This window comes from Salmo salar, chromosome 05, assembly GCF_965601325.2.
Source record: "Salmo salar chromosome 05, fSalSal1, whole genome shotgun sequence".
In the NCBI taxonomy this organism is placed as follows: Eukaryota; Metazoa; Chordata; class Actinopteri; order Salmoniformes; family Salmonidae; genus Salmo; species Salmo salar.
In genome coordinates, this window is record NC_138295.1 from 81,040,001 (window position 1) to 81,052,665 (window position 12,665).

At 43.9% G+C, this 12,665-nt stretch overlaps 1 protein-coding gene across 3 annotated transcripts in view; it reads left to right on the plus strand.

The window, feature by feature from the left end:
- The window catches only part of LOC106574737 (calcium-transporting ATPase type 2C member 1), a 44,245-nt gene that overhangs the window by 29,083 nt on the left and 2,497 nt on the right, over window positions 1–12,665 (plus strand). For all 3 annotated transcript variants that reach the window (XM_082975653.1, XM_082975655.1, XM_082975654.1), the window contains 16 exons: window positions 3,973–4,039; window positions 4,705–4,829; window positions 4,953–5,050; window positions 5,249–5,344; window positions 5,536–5,625; window positions 6,990–7,094; window positions 7,265–7,421; window positions 7,546–7,716; window positions 7,937–8,034; window positions 8,481–8,531; window positions 8,937–9,103; window positions 9,260–9,328; window positions 9,435–9,551; window positions 10,296–10,443; window positions 12,138–12,233; window positions 12,357–12,498. In XM_082975653.1, coding sequence (XP_082831779.1) covers window positions 3,973–4,039; window positions 4,705–4,829; window positions 4,953–5,050; window positions 5,249–5,344; window positions 5,536–5,625; window positions 6,990–7,094; window positions 7,265–7,421; window positions 7,546–7,716; window positions 7,937–8,034; window positions 8,481–8,531; window positions 8,937–9,103; window positions 9,260–9,328; window positions 9,435–9,551; window positions 10,296–10,443; window positions 12,138–12,233; window positions 12,357–12,498 — 1,797 coding nt within the window. The remainder of the gene's footprint in view (window positions 1–3,972; window positions 4,040–4,704; window positions 4,830–4,952; window positions 5,051–5,248; window positions 5,345–5,535; window positions 5,626–6,989; window positions 7,095–7,264; window positions 7,422–7,545; window positions 7,717–7,936; window positions 8,035–8,480; window positions 8,532–8,936; window positions 9,104–9,259; window positions 9,329–9,434; window positions 9,552–10,295; window positions 10,444–12,137; window positions 12,234–12,356; window positions 12,499–12,665) is intronic.

The window sequence follows — 12,665 nt, forward strand, 5'->3', positions numbered from 1 at the left end:
AGGAGGAGGAATGCTGCCTATGACCCCAAGAACACCATCCCCACCGTCAAACATGGAGGTGGAAACATTATGCTTTGGGGGTGTTTTTCTGCTAAGGGGACAGGACAACTTCACCGCATCAAAGGGACGATGGATGGGGCCATGTACCGTCAAATCTTGGGTGAGAACCTCCTTCCCTCAGCCACGGGATTGAAAATGGGTCGTGGATGGGTATTCCAGCATGACAATGACCCAAAACACACGGCCAAGGCAACAAAAGAGTGGCTCAAGAAGAAGCACATTAAGGTCCTGGAGTGGCCTAGCCAAAATTTGTGGAGGGAGCTGAAGGTTCGAGTTGCCAAACGTCAGCCTCAAAACCTTAATGACTTGGAGAAGATCTGCAAAGAGGAGTGGGACAAAATCCCTCCTGGGGCGCGGGGGGCCCCCCGAGATGTGTGCAAACCTGGTGGCCAACTACAAGAAACGTCTGACCTCTGTGATTGCCAACAAGGGTTTTGCCACCAAGTACTAAGTCATGTTTTTCAGAGGGGTCAAATACTTATTTCCCTCATTAAAATGCAAATCTATTTATAACATTTTTGACATGCGTTTAAAAAAAAAAATGTATTTTGTCTCTCACTGTTCAAATAAACCTACCATTTAAAATTATAGACTGATAATTTCTTTGTCAGTGGGCAAATGTACAAAATCAGCAGGGGATCAAATACTTTTTTCCCTCACTGTACATAGGTGTACAGAGGCCCATTATCAGCAACCATCACTCCTGTGTTCCAATGGCACATTGTGTTAGCTAATCCAAGTTTATAATTTTAAAAGGCTAATTGATCATTAGAAAACCCTTTTGCAATTAATATAGCACAACTGAAAACTGTTGTGCTGATTTAAAGAAGCAATACAACTGGGCTTTAGACTAGTTGAGTATTTGGAGCATCAGCATTTGTGTGTTCGATTACAGGCTCAAAATTGCCAGAAACAAGGAACTTTCTTCTGAAACTCATCAGTCTTTTATTGTTCATTAAATAGTACCTGCAAAAGACCATCTCAACGTCAACAGTGAAGAAGAGTGACTCTGGGATGCTGGCCTTCTAGGCAGAGTTGCAAAGAAAAAGCCATACAGACACTGGACAGAGGAACTGCCTAGAAGGCCAGCATCCCGCAGTCGCCTCTTCACTGTTGACGTTGAGACTGGTGTTTTGCGGGTACTATTTAATGAAGCTGCCAGTTGAGGACTTGTGAGGCATCTGTTTCTCAAACTAGACACTCTAATGTACTTGTCCTCTTGCTCAGTTGTGCACTGGGGCCTCCCACTCTTTCTATTCTGGTTAGAGCCCGTTTGCGCTGTTCTGTGAAGGGAGAAGTACACAGCGTTGTACTAGATCTTCAGTTTCTTGGCAATTTCTCGCATGGAATAGCCTTCATTTCTCAGAACAAGAATAGACTGACGAGTTTCAGAAGAAAGGTCTTTGTTTCTGGACATTTTGATCAAGTAATTGAACCCACAAATGCTGACTCTCCTGATTCTCAACTAATCTTAAGGCCAGTTTTATTGCTTCTTTAATCAGAACAACAGTTTTCAGCTGTGCTAACATAATTGCAAAATGGTTTTCTAATGATCAATTAGCCTTTTACAATGATAAACTTGGGTTAGCTAACACAACGTGCCATTGGAACACAGGAGGGATGGTTGCTGATAATGGGCCTCTGTACGCCTATGTATATATTCCATAATAAATCTGCCGTTTCCAGCTACAATAGTCATTTTCAACATTAACAAGGTCTAGACTGTATTTCTGATCAATTTGATGTTATTTTAATGAACAAAAATGTGCTTTTCTTTCAAAAAGGACATTTCTAAGTCACCCCAAACTTTTGAACGGTACTGTATCTATAGTTAATGCTCCCAGCCAGTTAATACTGTCTATATAGTGTTAATGCTGTCTATATAGTGTTAATACTCCCAGCCAGTTAATACTGTCTATATAGTGTTAATGCTGTCTATATAGTGTTAATGCTGTCTATATAGTGTTAATGCTGTCTATATAGTGTTAATGCTCCCGGCCAGGTAATCCTGTCTATATAGTGTTAATGCTCCCAGCCAGTTAATGCTGTCTATATAGTGTTAATGCTGTCTATATAGTGTTAATGCTGTCTATATAGTGTTAATGCTCCCAGTCAGTTCAATGCTGTCTATAGTAGTGTTAATGCTGTCTATATAGTGTTAATGCTCTCTATATAGTGTTAATGCTGTCTATATAGTGTTAATGCTGTCTATATAGTGTTAATGCTCTCTATATAGTGTTAATACTGTCTATATAGTGTTAATGCTCCCAGCCAGTTAATACTGTCTATATAGTGTTAATGCTCTCTATATAGTGTTAATACTGTCTATATAGTGTTAATGCTCCCAGGCAGTTAATGCTGTCTATATAGTGTTAATGCTGCTCTATATAGTGTTAATGCTCCCAGCCAGTTAAAACTGTCTATATAGTGTTAATGCTGTCTATATAGTGTTAATGCTGTCTATATAGTGTTAATGCTCTCTATATAGTGTTAATGCTATCTATATAGTGTTAATGCTGTCTATATAGTGTTAATGCTCCCAGCCAGTTAATACTGTCTATATAGTGTTAATGCTGTCTATATAGTGTTAATACTCCCGGCCAGTTAATCCTGTCTATATAGTGTTAGTGCTCCCTATATAGTGTTAATGCTCCCTATATAGTGTTAATGCTGTCTATATAGTGTTAATGCTGTCTATATAGTGTTAATGCTGTCTATATAGTGTTAATGCTGTCTATATAGTGTTAATACTCCCGGCTAGTTAATCCTGTCTATATAGTGTTAATGCTGTCTATATAGTGTTAATGCTCCCAGCCAGTTAATACTGTCTATATAGTGTTAATACTGTCTATATAGTGTTAATGCTGTCTAGATAGTGTTAATGCTCTCTATATAGTGTTAATGCTGTCTAGATAGTGTTAATGCTCCCAGCCAGTTAATGCTGTCTGTATAGTGTTAATGCTGTCTGTATAGTGTTAATGCTGTCTGTATAGTGTTAATGCTGTCTGTATAGTGTTAATGCTGTCTGTATAGTGTTAATGCTGTCTGATAGTGTTAATGCTGTCTAGATAGTGTTAATGCTGTCTAGATAGTGTTAATGCTGTCTAGATAGTGTTAATGCTGTCTAGATAGTGTTAATGCTGTCTAGATAGTGTTAATGCTCCTCTAGCCATAGTGTTAATAGCTGTCTATATAGTGTTAATGCTGTCTAGATAGTGTTAATGCTCTCTATATAGTGTTAATGCTCTCTATATAGTGTTAATGCTCCCAGCCAGTTAATACTGTCTATATAGTGTTAATGCTGTCTAGATAGTGTTAATGCTGTCTATATAGTGTTAATGCTGTCTAGATAGTGTTAATGCTGTCTATGACTCAGTGTTAATGCTGTCTATATAGTGTTAATGCTGTCTATATAGTGTTAATGCTGTCTAGATAGTGTTAATGCTGTCTAGATAGTGTTAATGCTGTCTAGATAGTGTTAATGCTGTCTAGATAGTGTTAATGCTCCCAGCCAGTTAATACTGTCTATATAGTGTTAATGCTGTTTATATAGTGTTAATGCTCCCAACCAGTTAATACTGTCTATATAGTGTTAATGCTCTCTCTATAGTGTTAATACTGTCTATATAGTGTTAATGCTGTCTATATAGTGTTAATGCTCTCTCTATAGTGTTAATGCTGTCTCTATAGTGTTAATGCTCTCTCTATAGTGTTAATGCTCTCTATTTAGTGTTAATGCTCTCTATTTAGTGTTAATGCTCTCTATTTAGTGTTAATGCTCTCTATATGGTGTTAATACTGTCTATATAGTGTTAATGCTGTCTATATAGTGTTAATGCTCTCTATATAGTGTTAATGCTCCTAGCCAGTACATGGCTAACCACCACTAATGAGTGTTGCCATGGGTTTCAGGGGTGATCATGCTGGTTGGTTGGCTCCAGGGGAAACACTTATTAGACATGTTCACCATCGGTGTCAGGTAAGCCCCAATTTGTATATTCCATATATGCAAATATTACAGTGCTTTGTATAAATTGTGTTGCCGTTGTTTCTGTCATTGTCAACATATCCCAAGATATGGGCATATTCTCTGCCATAGACGTCTAATCCAACAACACAGTATGTTTAGTGTTGCCCAGGGCAGAATGCCATGTGAAGGATCTTTTGATAACACTAATTCATTCAGTGTGACATCTGAGTAGGTTAGCAGAGCATAATGGGGGATTTGATGGTTGTCACGTGCCTGGTTACGGGGGTGAACGCAGTAGTGTAAGGGTTAGATTAAACTTCCTGTCATGTCAGTGCATTTTGTTATTTAAGTTTTAAAAACACTGTAATACAATCACACAATTGGGGTCACGTCATTGTGGTGATTTTAGCAAGACAGTGTTTTCTCTTTCGCAAGAGATCAGAGATTTTATCATTCCTCATCACTTTACACCGTCAGTACCTCGGGGTGTGCAGCTAACCTTGTTAACCTGTATTTACATTACAGTGAAAGTGTTCTTTTCTCACACCTGTGAGGTGAGGTGTTGTGAATAAAGTTGGTAGGAATGCCAATGTACACACTGTGTACTCTCTTCAAGTAAAGACTTAGCGGTTTTCCGCTCTCGTCTCCTCCCTCTTCCTCCCCTCTTACCCAAGCCTGGCGGTGGCAGCCATCCCTGAGGGTCTACCCATCGTGGTGACGGTCACCTTGGCCCTCGGTGTGATGAGGATGGTCAAGAAGAGGGCCATTGTCAAGAAGCTGCCCATCGTGGAGACACTTGGTAGGGTCTGGCGGAGGTGAAGTGAGCCGAGCTCTGCCTTTAACACTCAGTTTGGTGTGTGTGTGTGTGTGTGTGTGTGTGTGTCTAGTTTAATTTGACCGCATCACTTCCTCCATCACCCAGGCTGCTGCAACGTCATCTGCTCAGACAAGACGGGGACTCTGACCAAGAACGAGATGACCGTCACTCACCTGTTCACCGCTGATGGACTACATGTTGAGGTAGACTGTGTGTGAGGCTAGTTCCTCCTGCCTAGTTTAGGACTGTTATTTAGTCATCTGGCAAGGTCCTTACCGTAAATGACAATGTGTTCATTCAATTTATCTTGTGAAATGAGGGTTTACATCCAAAATATTTTGGGGGGATGTTTGTTGATCTTCATTGTTTTGCTGTGTCCTCCATGTTGTCCTCTCTGCCAGGTGACGGGCGTGGGTTACAACGGAGCTGGGGAGGTGTTACTGCACGGGGAGGAGATCCACGGCTTCTCAAACACCTCCGTCAGCAAGATTGTAGAGGTGAGAAACTGGGACAGATATGTGGTCATTGGGGTAAATCTCAATACTCTGAAGTGAAGACTTGGTCTGCACTCATGTAATAACGCCGGAGAGACACAGAACGTGGTGAACTGTCCCTCTACGACGGCATGGGTAAAGGATCTGGGCTAGCATCTGATGTCATAACCGCCTGTCCTTCTGCTCTCTGATAGGCTGGTTGCATATGCAATGACGCTGTCATCAGGAACAACACCCTGATGGGACGCCCCACTGAGGGGGCCCTCATCGCCCTGGCCATGAAGGTACACACACACGCATTGCATTGCTAGCCGACGCCGTTAGCACCCTGGCCACAAAACAGTAAGCACACACAAGCGTTATGTGTGTCTGTGAGAGCCCTTCAGATTATTAACACACAGGGGTTATATGTGTGTCTGTGAGAGCCCTTCAGATTATTAACACACAGGGGTTATATGTGTGTCTGTGAGAGCCCTTCAGATTATTAACACACAGGGGTTATATGTGTGTCTGTGAGAGCCCTTCAGATTATTAACACACAGGGGTTATATGTGTGTCTGTGAGAGCCCTTCAGATTATTAACACACAGGGGTTATATGTGTGTCTGTGAGAGCCCTTCAGATTATTAACACACAGGGGTTATATGTGTGTCTGTGAGAGCCCTTCAGATTAACACACAGGGGTTATATGTGTGTCTGTGAGAGCCCTTCAGATTATTAACACACAGGGGTTATATGTGTGTCTGTGAGAGCCCTTCAGATTAACACACAGGGATTATATGTGTGTCTGTGAGAGCCCTTCAGATTATTAACACACAGGGGTTATATGTGTGTCTGTGAGAGCCCTTCAGATTATTAACACACAGGGGTTATATGTGTGTCTGTGAGAGCCCTTCAGATTATTAACACACAGGGGTTATATGTGTGTCTGTGAGAGCCCTTCAGATTATTAACACACAGGGATTATATGTGTGTCTGTGAGAGCCCTTCAGATTATTCACACACAGGGGTTATGAGTGTCTGTGAGAGCCCTTCAGATTATTAACACACAGGGGTTATATGTGTGTCTGTGAGAGGGGTTATATGCTGTGTTGTCTCTCTTGTCATGACGTGTGTTTTGTCCTATATTTTTATTTTTAATCTTAGCCCCCGTCCCCGCAGGAGGCCTTTTGCCTTCTGGTAGGCCGTCATTGTAAATAAGAATTTGTTCTTAACTGACTTGCCTAGTTAAATAAAGGTCAAATAAAATGTAAATAAATATGTGTGTCTGTGAGACCCCTTCAGATTATTACACAGTATCACAGACAAAAACAGTAGACTAGCAGGACCAAGTCTCATGCCCTGTGGGAGCGACTGCCTTGGTAACAGTGTGTGACTTGACAACGCTGTTGTAATTACAATTGGAGATGGAAAGTCGTGTGTGTGTGTGTGGGTGTGTGGGTGGGTGGGACATTTCCAGACTCGGTTCGATGACTGTGTGTTACCAACGAGAATACACACTCCTACGAGTGTGACTAGAAAACTAACGAGTCCCCAGAGGGAGAAACTATCACACGCTCACTGTCTCTGACACACACACGCACACACACACGCACACACGCACACACACAGATGAACAGAAGCCGGTCACCAAAGTATGTTCCCTGCAGATGGGTCTAGAAGGGCAGCAGCAGGAGTATGTACGTCTGGAGGAAAACCCTTTCAGTTCAGAGCAGAAGTGGATGGCCGTCCGCTGTGTCCACCGCACTCAGCAGGTCAGTCAGCCCAGAGCACCAACACCCTTACTCCTTTCCACAGTCACTGTCTCTTCTACGTAACATGGACACAGCAAAGAGCCATTCTATCTGTAGTAGTGTTGTCCTATGAGCTTCAGTGTGATGAATGTGTCATGGTGTTTTCTGTCCTTGGTGATGTGTTACCTCAGGACCAGCCAGGTGTGTATTACATGAAGGGGGCTTATGAGCAGGTCATCCGCTTCTGTAGCTACTACCACAGCAAAGGTACAACACTACCTCTCAACCACCAGCAGAGGGAGCTCTACCAGCAGCAGAAGAGTTACATGGGATCCTCAGGCCTCAGAGGTAAAGGGGGTTGGTGGAAGTGGCCAGTGTCATTGGCCCGATTCCAAGTAAAGCCCTACCTTTTTTCCTTCGGGGATCGCTAAAGTAACAACAATGTAATCTTCTGTCTTGTTTTCCGGCGCAGTTCTGGCTTTTGCGTCGGGTTCGGAGATGGGCAACCTGTCATTCCTGGGCCTGGTGGGCATCATCGATCCGCCCAGGTCAGGGGTCAAAGAGGCTGTGGGCACGCTCATCAGCTCAGGAGTGGCCATCAAGATGATCACTGGAGACTCCCAGGAGACCGCTGTGTCCATAGGTGAGGCGCGCTTGTTTTCCTCTCTCTTCATCTCTCTCCCTCTTGTAACTTGTAACCTCCCTTTAGTAATCTCCCCCCACTTGTAATCTACCTTTAGTAATCTCCCCCCACTTGTAACTTGAAATCTCCTTCTTGCAACCTCCGAGATACATTTTTTGCAAAAACGTATGATGAAATGGGGATGCAATATCTGACCGTGCGTGTGTCCTTGTGTCCTCAGCGGGCCGTCTGGGAATCTACACCAAGGGCTCCCAGTCTCTGTCTGGAGAGGAGGTGGACCAGATGGACCTCCAACAGCTGTCTCAGATGGTTCCCAGGGTAGGAACATATCAACACACACAGGCTCTAATACACTGAGACTTTCTCTGACTCACAATCCTTATTCTTTAAATAGTACAGAGTGTACCGTCTTCACATAGTAATTGTCCTAAGTGGACAAATAAAGTTGTTGGAATTGAATTGAATACCTTCATTACGTTCACATGTACATTGTAAATGTGCATCAAGGAACAGAGAAACCCACACGCTGCTCTTGCTGATCAAAGAACAGAGAAACCCACGTGCTGCTCTTGCTGATATCACTTATTTGTGTTAAAGCTTACATGTCTCCCTCTTGGCCTTCGTCAGAGCTTTTATTAAATGTGAACATCATCCTTATCAAGCTGTAAAACACTCAAACACAGGGCTGGATGAACAGGGTGATGTCTAACAGGGTGATGTCTAACAGGGCTGGGTTAACAGGGTGATGTCTCTGCCTCCTCCAGATCGTGGTGTTCTACCGGGCCAGCCCCAGACACAAGCTGAAGATAGTCAAGGTGAGAACCCAGCCAGCTGGCATGAGATGATGTGTGAATGCCTGTTCTGCGTAGGCAGAGCCTGGCCTGGCAGCATGTGGCTCCAAAGTCCTGGGAAGTCTCTAGAAACTCCCACCGCAATTTGTGACATTCAGTCACGGGGAAGTGTCTACGGTATACCTGGTGGTTTTCCAGTCACTAGTGTTACGAGTGCTAGTGAAGAAAATGAAATCACACAATTATTAGAAAATGCACTCCATAATTTCAGATCCCTTTAATCTAAAGGAATGAGTTCAATCAAGATCAGGGAACTCGATTCATTAACTAAAAACTGTTGTGTTCTTTCAGGAGTTTAATTCATGACTATAATGTGGATTTATTACAAGGTTTGACTGTTCCATCTCCTCGCTCCCTCTCTCATTCCAGTCTCTCCAGAACATTGGTGCTGTGGTGGCGATGACGGGTGATGGTGTGAATGATGCCGTAGCGCTGAAAGCAGCAGACATCGGCGTTGCCATGGGCCAGGCTGGCACTGACGTTTGTAAAGAGGCAGCAGACATGATCCTAGTGGACGATGACTTCCAGACCATCTTGTGAGGAAACTTTTAGAAACAGTTTGCAGTAACACTTTATACTCCTACCCAGTTTGCTAATTCTTTTGGGCTTCAAAGCCATCATGATTTCTAGAAATGTGTCTTTGCTAGGATAGAAAAATGAGTTAATATTTCTGTCATTCTGTTTCGTCCTAGGTCTGCCATCGAGGAAGGGAAAGGCATTTACAACAACATTAAAAACTTTGTCCGCTTCCAGCTGAGCACGTGAGTGATGGAGATCTACCTTTTTGATAAAGAGATTCATTGAAACAATGCTATATGGGCCACTTTGTTGTAAATATGATTAAATTGGCATTATTGTGTTTCCTAGGAGCATTGCAGCGCTCACCCTCATCTCCCTGGCAACGCTGATGAACTTCCCCAACCCTCTGAATGCCATGCAGATCCTGTGGATCAACATCATCATGGACGGACCTCCCGCTCAGAGGTGACACTACACAAAGCATTATGGGAACTGTATTCTTTTGTCATGAAAATGGTCTGCTCTCAGTTTCACAAGATTTTATATAATAATAATAATTTAAGAATTTGGTGTCATTTAAGAATTTAGTGGGTGCTTATATCTGTCCTGTTTCACACATGTACAAGTGTGTATTATACGTATTTTTGTGAAATGGAAATGCATTTTTTTGCATATCCCAACCCTCGGAGAGTGGGGTCACGGCCAGGGTCAGCCATTATCAACGGTAACCCTGGAGCAATTAGGGCACAGCGACAGATTCTTTTTTTCACCTTGTCAGCCTGGGGACTCAAACTAGCGAGCTTTCGCTTACTGGCCCAAATCTCTAACCGCTAGGCTACCTGCCCAAATCTCTAACCGCTAGGCTACCTGCCCAAATCTCTAACCGCTAGGCTACCTGCCCAAATCTCTAACCGCTAGGCTACCTGCCCAAATCTCTAACCGCTAGGCTACCTGCCCAAATCTCTAACTGCTAGGCTACCTGCCCAAATCTCTAACCGCTAGGCTACCTGCCCAAATCTCTAACCGCTAGGCTACCTGCCCAAATCTCTAACCGCTAGGCTACCTGCCCAAATCTCTAACCGCTAGGCTACCTGCTGCTTTCATATTTAAGTCCACCAGATTAAAATCACAATTACTGATGCTTTGTGTAAAAATAGTTTGTGGTAATTACCGTAGATGGAAATCCATGTAATCCTCTGTCATCCTTAGTCTGGGAGTGGAGCCAGTGGATAAGGATGTGATCCGGAAGCCTCCGAGGAATGTGCGGGACAGCATCCTCACGCGCAGTCTGTTAGTCAAGGTGCTGGTGTCGGCACTCGTCATCGTATGCGGCACCCTGTTCGTCTTCTGGAGAGAGGCAAGTAGTTGTAATCATAGTAGTGTTCTTGATCATTCAGGAAAGCATGATCAAACTTCTATCAAATCAGTATTATGACTGGCCTGTTACAATCAGCAGTAGTATAATGACTGGCCTGTTACAATCAGCAGTAGTATAATGACTGGCCTGTTACAATCAGCAGTAGTATAATGACTGGCCTGTTACAATCAGCAGTAGTATAATGACTGGCCTGTTACAATCAGCAGTAGTATAATGACTGGCCTGTTACATGCAGCAGCAGTAGGATTATGACTGGCCTGTTACAAGCAGCAGCAGTAGGATTATGACTGGCCTGTTACAAGCAGCAGCAGTAGGATTATGACTGGCCTGTTACAAGCAGCAGCAGTAGGATTATGACTGGCCTGTTACAAGCAGCAGCAGTAGGATTATGACTGGCCTGTTACAAGCAGCAGCAGTAGTATAATGACTGGCCTGTTACAAGCAGCAGCAGTAGTATAATGACTGGCCTGTTACATGCAGCAGCAGTAGGATTATGACTGGCCTGTTACATGCAGCAGCAGTAGGATTATGACTGGCCTGTTACAAGCAGCAGCAGTAGGATTATGACTGGCCTGTTACAAGCAGCAGCAGTAGGATTATGACTGGCCTGTTACAAGCAGCAGCAGTAGGGACTGGCCTGTTACAAGCAGCAGCAGTAGGACTGGCCTGTTACAAGCAGCAGCAGTAGGACTGGCCTGTTACAAGCAGCAGCAGTAGGACTGGCCTGTTACAAGCAGCAGCAGTAGGACTGGCCTGTTACAAGCAGCAGCAGTAGGACTGGCCTGTTACAAGCAGCAGCAGTAGGACTGGCCTGTTACAAGCAGCAGCAGTAGGACTGGCCTGTTACAAGCAGCAGCAGTAGGACTGGCCTGTTACAAGCAGCAGCAGTAGGACTGGCCTGTTACAAGCAGCAGCAGTAGGACTGGCCTGTTACAAGCAGCAGCAGTAGGATTAGGACTGGCCTGTTACAAGCAGCAGCAGTAGGATTAGGACTGGCCTGTTACAATCAGACTGTGTATTGTTTTTGTGTTCATAAGATATGTTTTTTTTCTCCGGGACATTGTTGCCTTCTTTGATAATATGGCTGATGTTTGTTTATTGGTCTACTGTGTACTGTAATGACGCGGTCTACTGTGTACTGTAATGACGCGGTCTACTGTGTACTGTAATGACGCGGTCTACTGTGTACTGTAATGACGCGGTCTGCTGTGTACTGTAATGACGCGGTCTGCTGTGTACTGTAATGACGCGGTCTGCTGTGTACTGTAATGACGCGGTCTGCTGTGTACTGTAATGACGCGGTCTGCTGTGTACTGTAATGACGCTGTGTACTGTAATGACGCGGTCTGCTGTGTACTGTAATGACGCGGTCTGCTGTGTACTGTAATGACGCTGTGTACTGTAATGACGCTGTGTACTGTAATGACGCGGTCTGCTGTGTACTGTAATGACGCGGTCTGCTGTAATGACGCTGTCTACTGTGTACTGTAATGACGCGGTCTCTTGATTTTACTTTTGATGTGGAATGTGTGTTTTCAGATTAATAAATGTGTGAGCCCAAAAAATGAAACACACTGATCACATTTAATAGTGAATCCAAGCCAATCCCTACCTATTTCCTGTATCAGTTGACTGATTGATTCCATCAATATGTTTGCATCTCCTCCTCTCAGCTTCAGGACAATCTGATCACTCCCAGAGACACCACCATGACCTTCACCTGCTTTGTGTTCTTCGACATGTTCAACGCCCTCAGCTCCCGCTCACAGGTGGGTGCACTGCTGTGCCCTGTACAGGATGAAGGATCTGAGAGATTAGTGGGCAGAAACATGTCACCTAGGATCTGTTGTTGATTCATGATGACGGTCTCTGTTTCTCTATCTCTCTGTCAGACTCGTATGGTCCATGAGATGGGCCTGTGCAGTAACAAGATGTTCTGCTATGCGGTGCTGGGTTCCATCATGGGCCAGCTGGCGGTCATCTACTTCCCTCCACTGCAGAGTGTCTTCCAGACAGAGAGCCTCAGCATCTTTGGTAAGAAAGACATGTTAGCCCACTGAGCTAAAGATTAAACATAAGCCTTCAGGGCCTGTATTCATAAAGCGTCTCAGAATAGGAGTTCTGATCTAGGATCAGTTTAGCCTTTAGGATCAGAATCATTTGGAGGGTGCTTATATTTGTCCTGTTACACACGAGTGTGA